General features: G+C 40.4%; 2 protein-coding genes across 3 annotated transcripts in view; one reads left to right on the forward strand and one right to left on the reverse strand.

Annotated features, from left to right (window-relative positions):
• Positions 1-2,181, forward strand: part of emid1 (EMI domain containing 1) — a 43,962-nt gene extending 41,781 nt beyond the window's left edge. Inside the window, exon 16 of one of the 2 annotated variants that reach the window (XR_006152484.1) lies at positions 610-691. Coding sequence is in view for 1 of the 2 variants with exons in the window: in XM_031570054.2 (XP_031425914.1) it covers positions 610-746 (137 nt within the window). In the remaining variant the exon portion in view is untranslated. Of the gene's footprint in view, positions 1-609 lie in introns of both variants that reach the window. The other variant, XM_031570054.2, reaches the window with a different exon arrangement.
• A 1,125-nt stretch (positions 2,182-3,306) lies between these two features.
• Positions 3,307-7,194, reverse strand: rhbdd3 (rhomboid domain containing 3). The gene is made up of 5 exons (XM_012835912.3): positions 6,304-7,194; positions 5,725-6,108; positions 5,512-5,638; positions 5,158-5,382; positions 3,307-4,838 (listed from the first exon to the last, which is right to left on the reverse strand). The coding sequence occupies exons 1-5, from the start codon at positions 6,464-6,466 to the stop codon at positions 4,679-4,681; spliced, it is 1,059 nt and encodes a 352-aa protein (XP_012691366.2). The 5' UTR covers positions 6,467-7,194; the 3' UTR covers positions 3,307-4,678.
• Positions 7,195-12,833: the final 5,639 nt, after the last annotated feature.

A 12,833-nucleotide genomic window follows, 5' to 3' on the forward strand; every position in this document is an offset into this window, starting at 1 on the left:
TAGCATATGCCTGTTCTGCAGAGACCTTGTGCAGTACAGTAGTGCCCTGTATCCGCAGGCGAGATGTTCCAAGATCTACAACGGATAGCCCAAATCCCAGATAGTAGCAACCACCACACACAACTTAGTTTCATGACAAAGTTTAATTTAGAAATTACACACAACACAATAGGACATCAACAACAAAAACTAATAAGAAAATAAAGCAATTATAACAATATACTGTAATAAAGGCTTTGTGAATGACGATCAGTCCAGTATTGCATGAGAACTGCTTGTTCTCATCACTGACAGGCTCATTCATGTTATTATAAGGGTCTGGCAACATGGAAAGGATCCCTACAGAGATACACCTGTGTCTGTTTACCTCAATAACTGAAAATAAACTGTAAAAAATGACATATTTCCACGGTCACAGCCACTTAAACCGGTAAACTGTGGATAACTGAAACCGTGGTTACTAAATTAGCGGATATGGGGGTTCCACTGTACTTTGGTTACAATATTGGAAAATATTTGTCTTTTGCTTGTTAAATGTTTGTTTATTGCCCTTTGAGAGGTAGATCCATATAACAGATCAGCACTAAACAATGATCTGTCTTCCAACAGAGCCAGATATTGGATCAGGGGACGGACCCTTCAGCACCACATCAACTGGATTCTCCCGCAACAAGAGGACCGGTCCCGTGCCACTCCACGTCCTGTCTTCTCTTCTCACTACAAATCAAAAGTCCCCCGGGGAATAACCCTCATCACCAAGAGGATCTGAAGATGTTGATCTTCTCTCAGATATCTCTCAGACAGGCACCACCACTTGCAATTTTCTCATATCCTTATCTCACTGATTTTGTAATTGTCCATGATGCCCTCTCTAGGACATAGGATCTAGCAAGGATGGGAGAAACCTCAGGGAAGATGGGTGGATGGAGTGGGGACTGCCTCCTTGGAAATCTCTAGCACATTCTCCATCTGTATATGGATTCTGCCACACCACAAAATGATTCCTACAAGTGAAGTTTTCTGTAGATACAAAACTCATTTCTGGAAAACAAAGCAAAGGATACTGGAAACATCCGGATGCTGTAACAGGATGTGATGACAAACTTACAGTATATACTGTATATGAAAAAGAAATACAGTATAGAAAAACGGCTATGTCATTCATTGTAAATATTGAAGTAAAGGTGAGAAGTGCAATCAATATGAGGGAAAGAAATATATGTTCTCTGTTGATCTCAGTTCTGTTTGGGTTTTGGAAGGTGCAATAAGCAGCATACTCTTTCTCTCTAAAACAATAGTGTGTCTGATGTCCATCCAGAGCCTTACTGAACATCGTGTAAAATCATCTGTTCAGGCAGAAGACCTGGCTGCCATTTGGGCACAGGTCCACAAGTTGGCAATAATGCCTTCTTGAGAAGAGTGTTACCTAATATGGCATTTCATTTCACCACCAAGGGACAACGCTGCCTATTGTACATACTTAAAGTACATACTTAAAGTACATATTCATGGTCTGCAAGAAACATAAGGATGGGGTTCAGCCACACATATCACAACTGCATGCGTGCATACATACATACATACATACATACATACATACATAGATGCATACATAGGTACAGACAAACATACATAGATACAGACAGACATACATACATACATACATACATACATACATACATTTCCTATGTACTAGTCTAATTCAACATTTAATCATGATTCATATGAGACAGATACAAGATTCTCATCCAATAGTCAGTAGTTTGTGACGTTGTTTGTTTCAGTAAGCCATAATTTTGTAATATTTGTACTGTATCACACTGAGGCCAAAGTTTTAAAATGTCATTGTATGTGCTAATATGTCTTGTTATATCCAGTTGTAGGATCCTAAAAACGTGTAGGGGCTTTGAATAAGTACATTCTCACTAACAGATGGAGCTTACAGTTTGGGGGAAAGTGAGATGGTTCTATCGGGTGTGTCACTGTTTTTGTTCACATGTTTGGAATCAAGAACCGATAGAGAGCATATGTTACTTGAATGCTTTTCACTTACTTTCTACTAGTATTACATGTATTTCCAGACAACTGATGATGTTGCTTCAATTACATTTTTTTTATATTTTGACCTTTGTATGTAAGTACTCTCTTGCAGTATTATTAAAGAAATTAATTAAATAATGACCTGGTTTCCTGTCCTTTATGTTAACACTTCCAACCCTAAGGCCTGTTTTTGACTTTGTTAGGTAGTCTGCCATGCCTGATATTTTTGTATATTTCACTAAACTAAAAACAATGAGGTTGTTTAGTGAGTGACTCAGAAAAAATCGAGTCAGTTAACTGAGTCGATTTGCCATCTCTAGTTTGAAAGTATTTCCAACAGAATCAGTCAAGTGTTTTTTGGCGCTCGCTGAGCTTTTGTCATGTCCATGTTCAGAAACACAAGTTCAGACCTTCTTCTGGCAATGTGACCAAGCATGAAATTACATGTTTACTTTAGTTCCAAAGAACGCATTATTAAAAATGAACCTTACAAGTTAACAAAATCATGTTGTTTCACTTTCAGAGTATTCAAAAGCCAATAGGTTAAATGACATAGACCCAGGGTATCATCATCATAATGTATATCATTCTGGACCGTCCCTCACGACGTATGATGACAGTGTTGTGCAAGGCTGCACAAGTCATGGTGATATCAGGCCCTGTCTGGCAAAACCCTGAGATTTTTTAGGCACTGAACCCAATCTCAATATGTGCCCTGGTTTTGTGTGGGCATGGTTCAAGGCCCTTTCTACTTCTGTTGCTGGTTCTGGGTAAGGTGTTGGCAAGTACAGCCTCTGAATAGTGATGTACAAGCCAAGTACACGGCATTAGAATGCACCTGTGAATTCTAGAATAGTGTTTTAAGGTGCCAAAACCCCCAAAGCTTGAAAGCTCTCTCCCCACCTTATCCTCCATCAATTTTGTATGTAAACATGTATACCATGTTATGTTTGTATGTATTGTGTACATTTACCACTTGTATACTGTGTACATTGTGTACATACTCATCCCGATATGTGTATGATTTATTCTGCCATGTTCCAGATCGTTTCCCCTCCCCTTCTGCCACAAGGGCCCCCCTTCTTTTTTATCTACGTATACCCAGCCAGGCTCAAGCAGCGGGCGCCCCCATTATATGCCGCGGTTCTGCTTGTGAATAGACACACTGTTACTGTGACATGTATCACCGTAGCATAAGTTTACCACCATATTGCTTAACATTGTGTATCTGCAGCAGAAAATAACGTGATGGGTCTCCTCTCTCTCTTCACCCATGGACAGGTTTTTTAGCAATTTTATTTCTACACGAAAAAGTTGATCTCCCGCTAGCTTGACAAGCCCCACTGTTCGTCAATGAGACCAGTTATGTCATCAAAGTAAAATACACTCACGCCATTGGATTAAACAAGCTGTTTGGAGAGCTAGCTGACATCCATTCCAGAGTCATTATTGCAGGCCAGCGGAACGACCACAAGAGGGCAGTAAGGGCAAAACTTAATTCAAACAGTAATATTAGATCGTAAACGGACAGACAAGGGCTATGCTACAGGTATTTACCGCAACAATATCGTTCAAATTCATGTCTATTTTTAGATCTAGCCAGGCCTTGCTTGCCCTGACGGCAGGCCACTGGAGTGACCCAAATCGGCTAGAATGAATCACTGACAAAAACTATGTAAATCGGTCTAGTATTGAGTTAGAATGCTAAAACTGGCCAATGCAAAATGGCTACACAATGGAATTCCATGGAGCAAGCATGCATGTCAAAGTAAGCCGCCACTGACAGGCTTGGAACTGTTATTATAAGGGTTTGACAACATGACAGGATCCCTACAAAGATACACCTGCGTCTGTTTACCTAAATAACTGTAAAGACACTGTAGAAAATGACTGTTTGTTCAGTCAGTGTTTTACCTTTCTCTTATTCCGGTCTCTGATATAGCACCCCATGTCGTTGATTATCGAAGGGAGTGCCAACTCCAGCACTACACAGTAGGCTAATTGACTACGGGCATTGAATGGGGGGCTATGTCAGACAGAAAAGATGACGTTGACAAATCCTAAAGTTTCCCTTTTAGTTTTAAGCTTCATTTTAAAAGGTCTGTAATAAATAATACCTGGAGAGAACACCTTCTCACCAAGGAGAAAACCCTTTTGATGAACCACTGATATGATCATGTCAGCTGTAAAACTCTTGACACATTGGCAGACTGTATGGAAATGACCCGTTGACTGTAACAATGCAGCTCAACATGTGGAATGGTAGTCCTAAAAGCAGAGGCTGTAACAGACGTGATATTTTATTAATGGAAGAATATGGCAAAACAATTTTTTTTGTTGAAATAAATTAACATTTTTTAACACATTTTTCATTTAGAATATTTTAGTTTTGGTCATAAAGCATCAGGCCTCCCAACCTTTCCATAGTTAAGGGGGGAAATCAGCTGTAAATTGTTAATATCCCTGGTCGTATCTAACCAAGTCATTTCCTTTGGTCTATGTCCCCTGTGACTGGTTTGTTCATACATCGTACATGGTTGCAATTATCGAAATAAATACAACATAGCTAAATAACAATACAGCCTTTGATTGGTTCTATCCAGAGTTTTAGATGAAAGCCCATAATGTCCGTGTGTATCTAAGAACGAGGGGTCTTCTTGCCCTTGGAGATCATCACTGCCTCTTCCCCAACTTGGCCATTGATGAGCAGGGATATAGCTCCGTCCAGCTGTGCACTGGCTGCCAGGGCCACAACCGCCTTCTCTGTCGTAAAGCCCATATTCTGCAATTGCTGCAGCCTAAATGGAGGAAAGTGGGGCGACAGTGGTACAGGAGGTAAAGAAGTCGTTTAGTAAGCAGAAGGTTGCTGGTTCGATTCCCTGTCGAAGCGTCCTTGAGCAAGACACTGAACCCCTAATTGCTCCTGATGTGCAGTGTGCCATCAGTGTAAATGTAAAATGTGTATACATTGTAAGTCGCACATATGTAAGTCGCTTTGGATAAAAGCGTCTGCTAAATGACTAAATGTAAATGTAAATAATATGTTCCTATTCAGTGATGCCAGGAGGCCACAGAATGCAACTCAAACAGATCTAATCCAGGTTGGACATGATTTACCTCAGGGAGGAAACAGAGGATTTTGGCACCTCTATTTTTTTCTGTACTCCTTCTGTGGTATACTGTAATGATGCCAAAATTCCTGCCTCTAACATCTGATCGTCCAGTGCCTGTGTGTCTGATGCAGCAGACTGCGGTGTCTGGGGAGATGAGAAGGAATCAAACTGGGTTGTGATGAGGAAGTCCGACTCTTCCACTGGTAGAGGCTGGAGATGGCCCTCTGATCTAGAAGATGAAAATATGTGTTAATGGAGTTCTGTATTGCCACTTAACCAGGTCACCGATGCAAATCAACCTTTCCAAAAAGCTAGTCCTTCATATTTTATGAAAATCTATTGACAAAACAGTAACCACCTTTGTTGAATATGGTGGGTTGGTAACTGATATCTGGCTCTCACAGATGCAGAAGCCCAGCCAGGCAGAACACTAGAGAACCATTTGTCCTCAAGCCGCTGAATAATCCCAATCAGCGACGGTGTGTCTTGAAATAGGTGTTAAGGTAAAAGTGGCTCAGCTGGACACACAAACATCTCACTGTCAACAGTTCCTAATATTTAAAAAAGATACAATTGTAGCCCAAGCAGATTGCACAGAAGTGAAGCATGCCGGGAGTGCCAGGGAGCAGGAAAAAGTGAAGTATAAGGAGCATCCATGGCAGCAGCCAGATAGGAACATAGCCCAGGAGTCTCCTCTGCTTCACCTGCTGACTCTGTGCAGTGAAGAGTGCCAGCTGGACAGCAGAAAAGCCACTAATTCTGCTGGTCTCATCATCTGTGATGAATAGAGCCAGTGTGTAGAGAGGAGGAAGGAGTACTGTAGAGAGCAGGGTGAGAGCGATAAAGGCCACCGTACCCCATCTCTGCTCCTGGCACGGACCAAGCCACACAAGAAGAGCGATGTCACAAACAAGCGATATTAGGTCTTCATGGCTGAAAGCGTAGAAAGTCCAACCTATGCATACAGAACAGTTCATTCGTGAAAAACAATACACGGTATATGTGAAATACAGAAAACCATCTCTCCTCTCTGACCTGTAAAAGAGAATGCTAGGTCTATAGTTTTGTGCGTTTCACAAAAAGTAAGTTTTAAGCTTAGCTAAGGAATACAAATGTTTTGATGATAGCTGTGCAATGCAGATATTGTTACCTCTCAAACTTGGGAATTCGCCACCTGGTCCCAGGGTGAGGCTAGTCTGAATACCACAGAGCCACACCAAGACGTTCAACGCTGTTAGTAGAGTAGTGCCAAAATAAAATCCAGGGCGATTTGTACCCAACACACACCATACTGATGATAATTGGTTTCGCATTTTAGCTCAAAGTTTATTCAAATAGCAAAGTACATCTTCCGAATCGGTTAAGTGTTTTAAAGACACCTCCCCTTTCTTATTCGAGGTTTCTAGCTAGCGATAACAATGTTAGTAAACGTTAGCCTTTGTGTTTGCGAACTCAGAAAGGCACGACAGTATGTCGTATTTCTTGACACTATACATGCACACTTTATCGTTAGATACATCTCTAATTAGTTACTGTGCTCAGAGAGATCTAAAATCTATTGTTTTCGTGCAAAGCTGTACTTTTGCCGCATATGATAGGTCAGTTTAGCTTTAGTGTGCCAGTCACCTACACTAGGCTATGTAACGTCACATTGCTATGATGAAAAACAGAAAGAATTCTAACCTAACCTAAAACGTGACTTTAGGTTTAGTAAGAGTTTAATAAGACCCACGTGCACCACGAATTGCATTCGACAACTCCGCAATAAGTACGTGTACAATGCATAAACATAAAAAGGTATTCTTATATCTATTATACATTCACTGCAACCAAAGTCTTGCTGTAACTCCAGTTCGATTGAACTAGCGGCGGCAATATGGCGGAGAGAGCGTCAAAATAAAAGTCCTCTTCAAAATTCAGTTTAAACCCCCAGTGTGCGAAATGCTAAATAGCTTAGATAAATACACTGTATTTCTGCAATTTTCTTTCATTGTGGCAGACTCGTCTTGCAAACAACCATTAACTTAGAAGGTAGCCAATAGGTAAACAACATTTAGTAGTGGTGGCGAAATGAAGCTTCATGAAACCAGCCAGGTGTGTTGAAAAGTGGTTCATTTCTCGAGGCTTCGAATGCACTCTAGGAACACCTGCTGGTCAATGAAAATACGGTGTAGGGAAGATTCTCGGGACAGTGAATTTGTTCAATACATGGTGCGCAAAGGCCGGCTACAAGACCATGCATACACACAAAAGTATGGTGAAAAAATATATTAGTTAATTTTAGGTATTTGTGCTCAATGCTTCCATAATTTTTCAGCCTATAAAACAGATCTCAGCTAACACTGGTTGGCTCAAACACATACCAAAACAACGTACCAATGTGGTAATTTGTTGGTCAAATAAAACACAAAACAACATGATCAATTCCTACATTTTATTTATAAATAATTATAAAGAAAATAATGCCTTTTTGGGGAGGACGCTTGTCACCTTGGGCTTTGAAAGCCTTCGGAGGGCTTAGCATCACATATTCAAGGCCTCCCTGGTTTCCTCCTCCCCTGCTTCCTCTCCCTTTATCTCTCTCATTGTTTTTTTCTCCATTGTCTTTTCCTCCCCTATGTTTTTCCTGGCTCCTCCTTTCCCCTGCCTAAAATAGAAAAAGAAACAACACTATTAGGAGGGCATGACTTGTTATCCAAACTTGTATTTGCTACAGGTTGTTATACATCAAAATGTAAGGGAAATGGCTCTCGGATCATTGCCAGTAACAAATTCAGGTGTTACGATACAGTTAAGTCACGACTCGGTACAAGATTCAGGGCTCACGGTTTGATACACTCACAATACAGTTCACACAGTTATTTATTCACCAATGTAAGACAGTTCTCACAGTTATTTATTCAACAATGTAATACAGTTCTCACAGTTATTTATTCAACAATGTAAGACAGTTCACAGTTATTTATTCAACAATGTAAGACAGTTCTCAGAGTTCTTTATTCAACAATGTAAGACAGTTCTCACAGTAATTTATTCAACAATGTAAGACAGTTCTCACAGTTCTTTATTCACCAATGTAAGACAGTTCTCACAGTTCTTTATTCACCAATGTAAGACAGTTCACAGTTATTTATTCAACAATGTAAGACAGTTCTCACAGTAATTTATTCAACAATGTAAGACAGTTCTCACAGTTATTTATTCAACAATGTAAGACAGTTCACAGTTATTTATTCACCAATGTAAGACAGTTCACAGTTATATATTCTCTTTTAGGCATGCACATTTACAAGATCCCTTCTGTCCAACATGAGCGATGTTTTAATTAGCCAGGGTTGTGTTTTATATAGGCCTAGTGCTTATTTCCGCCTTCAGCTCCACCTACCATCAGCACCTCCCTTTCAGTTTCAGTAAAGAAAGAGTGGCCAGGCTTCACAGCTCAAAACAGTCACTAATAGGGTTGAGTCAATTATTGGGTTGCCACCTGTCCTTTATAATACGGGATTGTCCTGTATTGAAAGATAAAATGCTGCATGCCATATTGAATCAATAAGGGATGTGATTTGTTACATATTTGCGTAGCCTGCATGTGGTTTCATATATGCTACACTAGGGCTCCGTTTAGATAGTCTTTTTTGCTCAGAAAGGTTCCTAACTGAGTGAAATCATCCGGAAGTATCTAAGTACATTGCATTGGGTACACTGGACTATCCTTCAATCTCCTTTAGCATTGGGTACACTGGACTATCCTTCAATCTCCTTTAGCATAGGGTACACTGGACTATCCTTCAATCTCCTTTAGCATAGGGTACACTGGACTATCCTTAAATCTCTTTTAGCATAGGGTACACTGGACTATTCTTAAATCTCCTTTAGCATAGGGTACACTGGACTATTCTTAAATCTCCTTTAGCATAGGGTACACTGGACTATCCTTCAATCTCCTTTAGCATTGGGTACACTGGACTATCCTTCAATCTCCTTTAGCATAGGGTACACTGGACTATCCTTCAATCTCCTTTAGCATAGGGTACACTGGACTATCCTTAAATCTCTTTTAGCATAGGGTACACTGGACTATTCTTAAATCTCCTTTAGCATAGGGTACACTGGACTATTCTTAAATCTCCTTTAGCATAGGGTACACTGGACTATCCTTCAATCTCCTTTAGCATAGGGTACACTGGACTATCCTTCAATCTCCTTTAGCATAGGGTACACTGGACTATTCTTAAATCTCCTTTAGCATAGGGTACACTGGACTATTCTTGAATCTCCTTTAGCATAGGGTACACTGGACTATTCTTAAATCTCCTTTAGCATAGGGTACACTGGACTATCCTTCAATCTCCTTTAGCATTGGGTACACTGGACTATCCTTCAATCTCCTTTAGCATAGGGTACACTGGACTATCCTTCAATCTCCTTTAGCATAGGGTACACTGGACTATCCTTCAATCTCCTTTAGCATAGGGTACACTGGACTATCCTTCAATCTCCTTTAGCATAGGGTACACTGGACTATCCTTCAATCTCCTTTAGCATAGGGTACACTGGACTATCCTTCAATCTCCTTTAGCATAGGGTACACTGGACTATCCTTCAATCTCCTTTAGCATAGGGTACACTGGACTATCCTTCAATCTCCTTTAGCATAGGGTACACTGGACTATTCTTAAATCTCCTTTAGCATAGGGTACACTGGACTATCCTTCAATCTCCTTTAGCATAGGGTACACTGGACTATCCTTCAATCTCCTTTAGCATAGGGTACACTGGACTATCATTTACCAAAGGAAAGGAGATAGTACCGCCCCACAATTCTTTGAGGTGGCAACAACAAATAACATCCACCTTTGCCATCTCACCATCTCTAACCTTCCCTTTCTAAGCAAAATCCTGGAAAAAATTGTCTTTAAACAGTTAAATAATTTCCTAGATGCTAACTGTGCATTTGACACCTTCCAATCTGGTTTTCGCTCCAATCATAGCACAGAAACGGCATTAGTCAAGGTTGTAAATGATCTCAGGATTAATGCTGACTCCAAAAAACTATCTGTCTTGGCCCTTCTGGATCTGAGCGCAGCCTTTGATACTGTTGATCACAATATCCTTATTGATAGACTTGAAAATTGGGTTGGCCTCACTGGTCCGGTCCTAAACTGGTTTAGGACCTATCTAACTGGCCGGGAATACTTTGTCGCCCTCGGAGACCACAGCTCAAAAAACATTTGTATGACCTGTGGGGTCCCTCAAGGATCCATTTTAGGGCCCTTACTTTTCAGTCTATACATGCTACCCCTTGGTAGTGTAATTAGGAGGCACAACATCGACTATCATAGCTATGCAGATGACACCCAGCCAGGGGCGGCTCGTCCATAAGGGCGATTGGGGCGACGCACTGCCTAGGGGAAAAAAAAAAAAAAAAAAAAAAAAAAAACTCCTTATGTATTAACGCAATATCCTTGTAAGTCGCGTAAATGACACGTAAATTTAAATGTAATATTTTTTTTTCTGTCGGATTCTACCACTAGACCGTCTGATCTGTCTCTGTATGTCATTGTCGAATCAGGTAACAGTCGTTCAGTCAGCCTAAAGTCGTGCTTCAAATGGCCCCACCCCTTCTGGGGCGATTTGGGGCGAAATGAAAATCGCCCCAGACCTCTCCCATTGACTCCCATGTTAAATCAATTTTTTTCACAAAACAGAGCTCTCAATGCATTCTCTATGGCTTCCGGGAGGGCTCGCCCCTCCTGGTCTTGTCATAAGTAGTGGACGTAAAAGCCTATACGAACGTCATACAGCTTCGACGGAGGCATATTCTGTCAAGATGGCTGCCCTGTCCAGTGCAATAACTCGATTCGCTCTTTGACAGAAACTCCTTTTTAGTCGGCGTACTAATGAAGATAAATTGACAACAAAACAATTAGGACTTCCTAGACCAAATGTATCCATTCAACAGGTTTCTACAAAGGGAGGGAAATCCTACATCCAAGAATTGGAACGAAAGAAAATCGCGTGGCTAATGCGGTCTGTATTTCATATACCACTGTCACTTTTCATAGGTTTTACAGTGTGTTTCACAGTTCGCTTCTTGCACTAACACTGAATAATTTTTTATGTGATGACTTATTTTGCTTTTGTAAGCCAATACTTTCAAGATCAGTCAATAAACATTGTTGTTTTTGACTTATGTTACCCCTTCTTTATGATGTTACTGGACATATCATGTGTCCTGTTAAGCTATGTTACATCATACAACATTTGAGACACGTGGATAATGAAAAAGTGGGATAATTTAATGTGGAGCCACATCATGTTTGCTTATGAAGGCTCCTGGATGCAACTTTCTTCTATAGCTTTCCACCTGTAACTTGCTACTCTAGCTATGTAGCAAGAGGGGACATATTACTGTTGTGTGCTGCCAATAGTGGACAAAAAGGTATTGCTGTATGAGTTAATCAGCTAACTTAATGTACTTACTGAATGGGTCGCCTTAATCATTATAAAAAAAATTGCCCCCCCTGAGAATTTTTTCAGGAGCCGCCACTGCACCCAGCTCTATATTTCTGTAACACCCAACAACTACAGCTCTATTGATTGTTTGGTAAATTGCATTTCTGATATAAATGTATGGATGTCACAAAACTTTCTCCAGCTAAACCAAGATAAAACAGAGGTATTAGTCATTGGTGAAAAAAACGAGAGAGAGAAACTAACTGCACACTTAAAAACACTAGCACTTAACACCAAGCACCAAGCCAGAAACCTAGGCGTCATACTTGACTCAGATCTCAATTTTGAAACCCATATCAAAAATATAATTAAAACATCTTTTTATCACTTAAGAAACATTGCTAAGGTGCAACCGTTTCTCGCTCAGGCTGACACCGAAAGACTGATGCACGCGTTTATCACGAGCAGGCTAGACTACTGTAACTCGCTTTTGTCTGGTCTACCAAAAAAAGCCATTAGTCAACTACAAACAATACAGAATGCAGCAGCGCGAGTCCTCACTAAAACAAGACGGAGAGCGCACATCACACCAGTATTAAAATCACTGCACTGGCTACCTGTTAGTTTTAGAATAGATTTCAAGGTTCTCCTACTAGTCTATAAATCACTCCATAGTCATGCACCTGAATATATAACAGACATGCTCTCAAGGTACACACCCAGTAGATCCCTGAGGTCCTCCGGCACTGAACTTCTAACAGTTCCAAAAGCCAGGACAAAGAGACATGGGGAAGCAGCTTTTAGTTTCTATGCCCCCAACCTTTGGAACACTCTGCCAGAATACCTAAGAATGGCCGAAACGGTTGAAACCTTTAAACATGCACTTAAGACATACCTCTTTGATCTCGCTTATCACTCACTGTAAAATGTATTTAACATTTATGGAACATTTATTTATTTACTTATTTCTGTCTCTTTTCAAGTATTTGTACCCCCCCCCCCCCCCCCAGCAGCTGTCTCTTAGTTTGACGATAACTGTGCTGAGCAGTCCTTTATGGTGCCAGTGCGGTTAGTACGTAATTTCCTGTTCATTTATCTCTGGCAAAATCTGTGTCTTTTTATAAGTGTTTTGTAACTTGTAAAATGTATTTATTTAACATTAATGTAACATTTATTTATTTATTTACTTATCTGTGTCTCTTTACAAGTGTTTGTAACCCCCCC

The sequence above is a fragment of the Clupea harengus genome, chromosome 7 (genome assembly GCF_900700415.2).
Source record: "Clupea harengus chromosome 7, Ch_v2.0.2, whole genome shotgun sequence".
In the NCBI taxonomy this organism is placed as follows: domain Eukaryota; kingdom Metazoa; phylum Chordata; class Actinopteri; order Clupeiformes; family Clupeidae; genus Clupea; species Clupea harengus.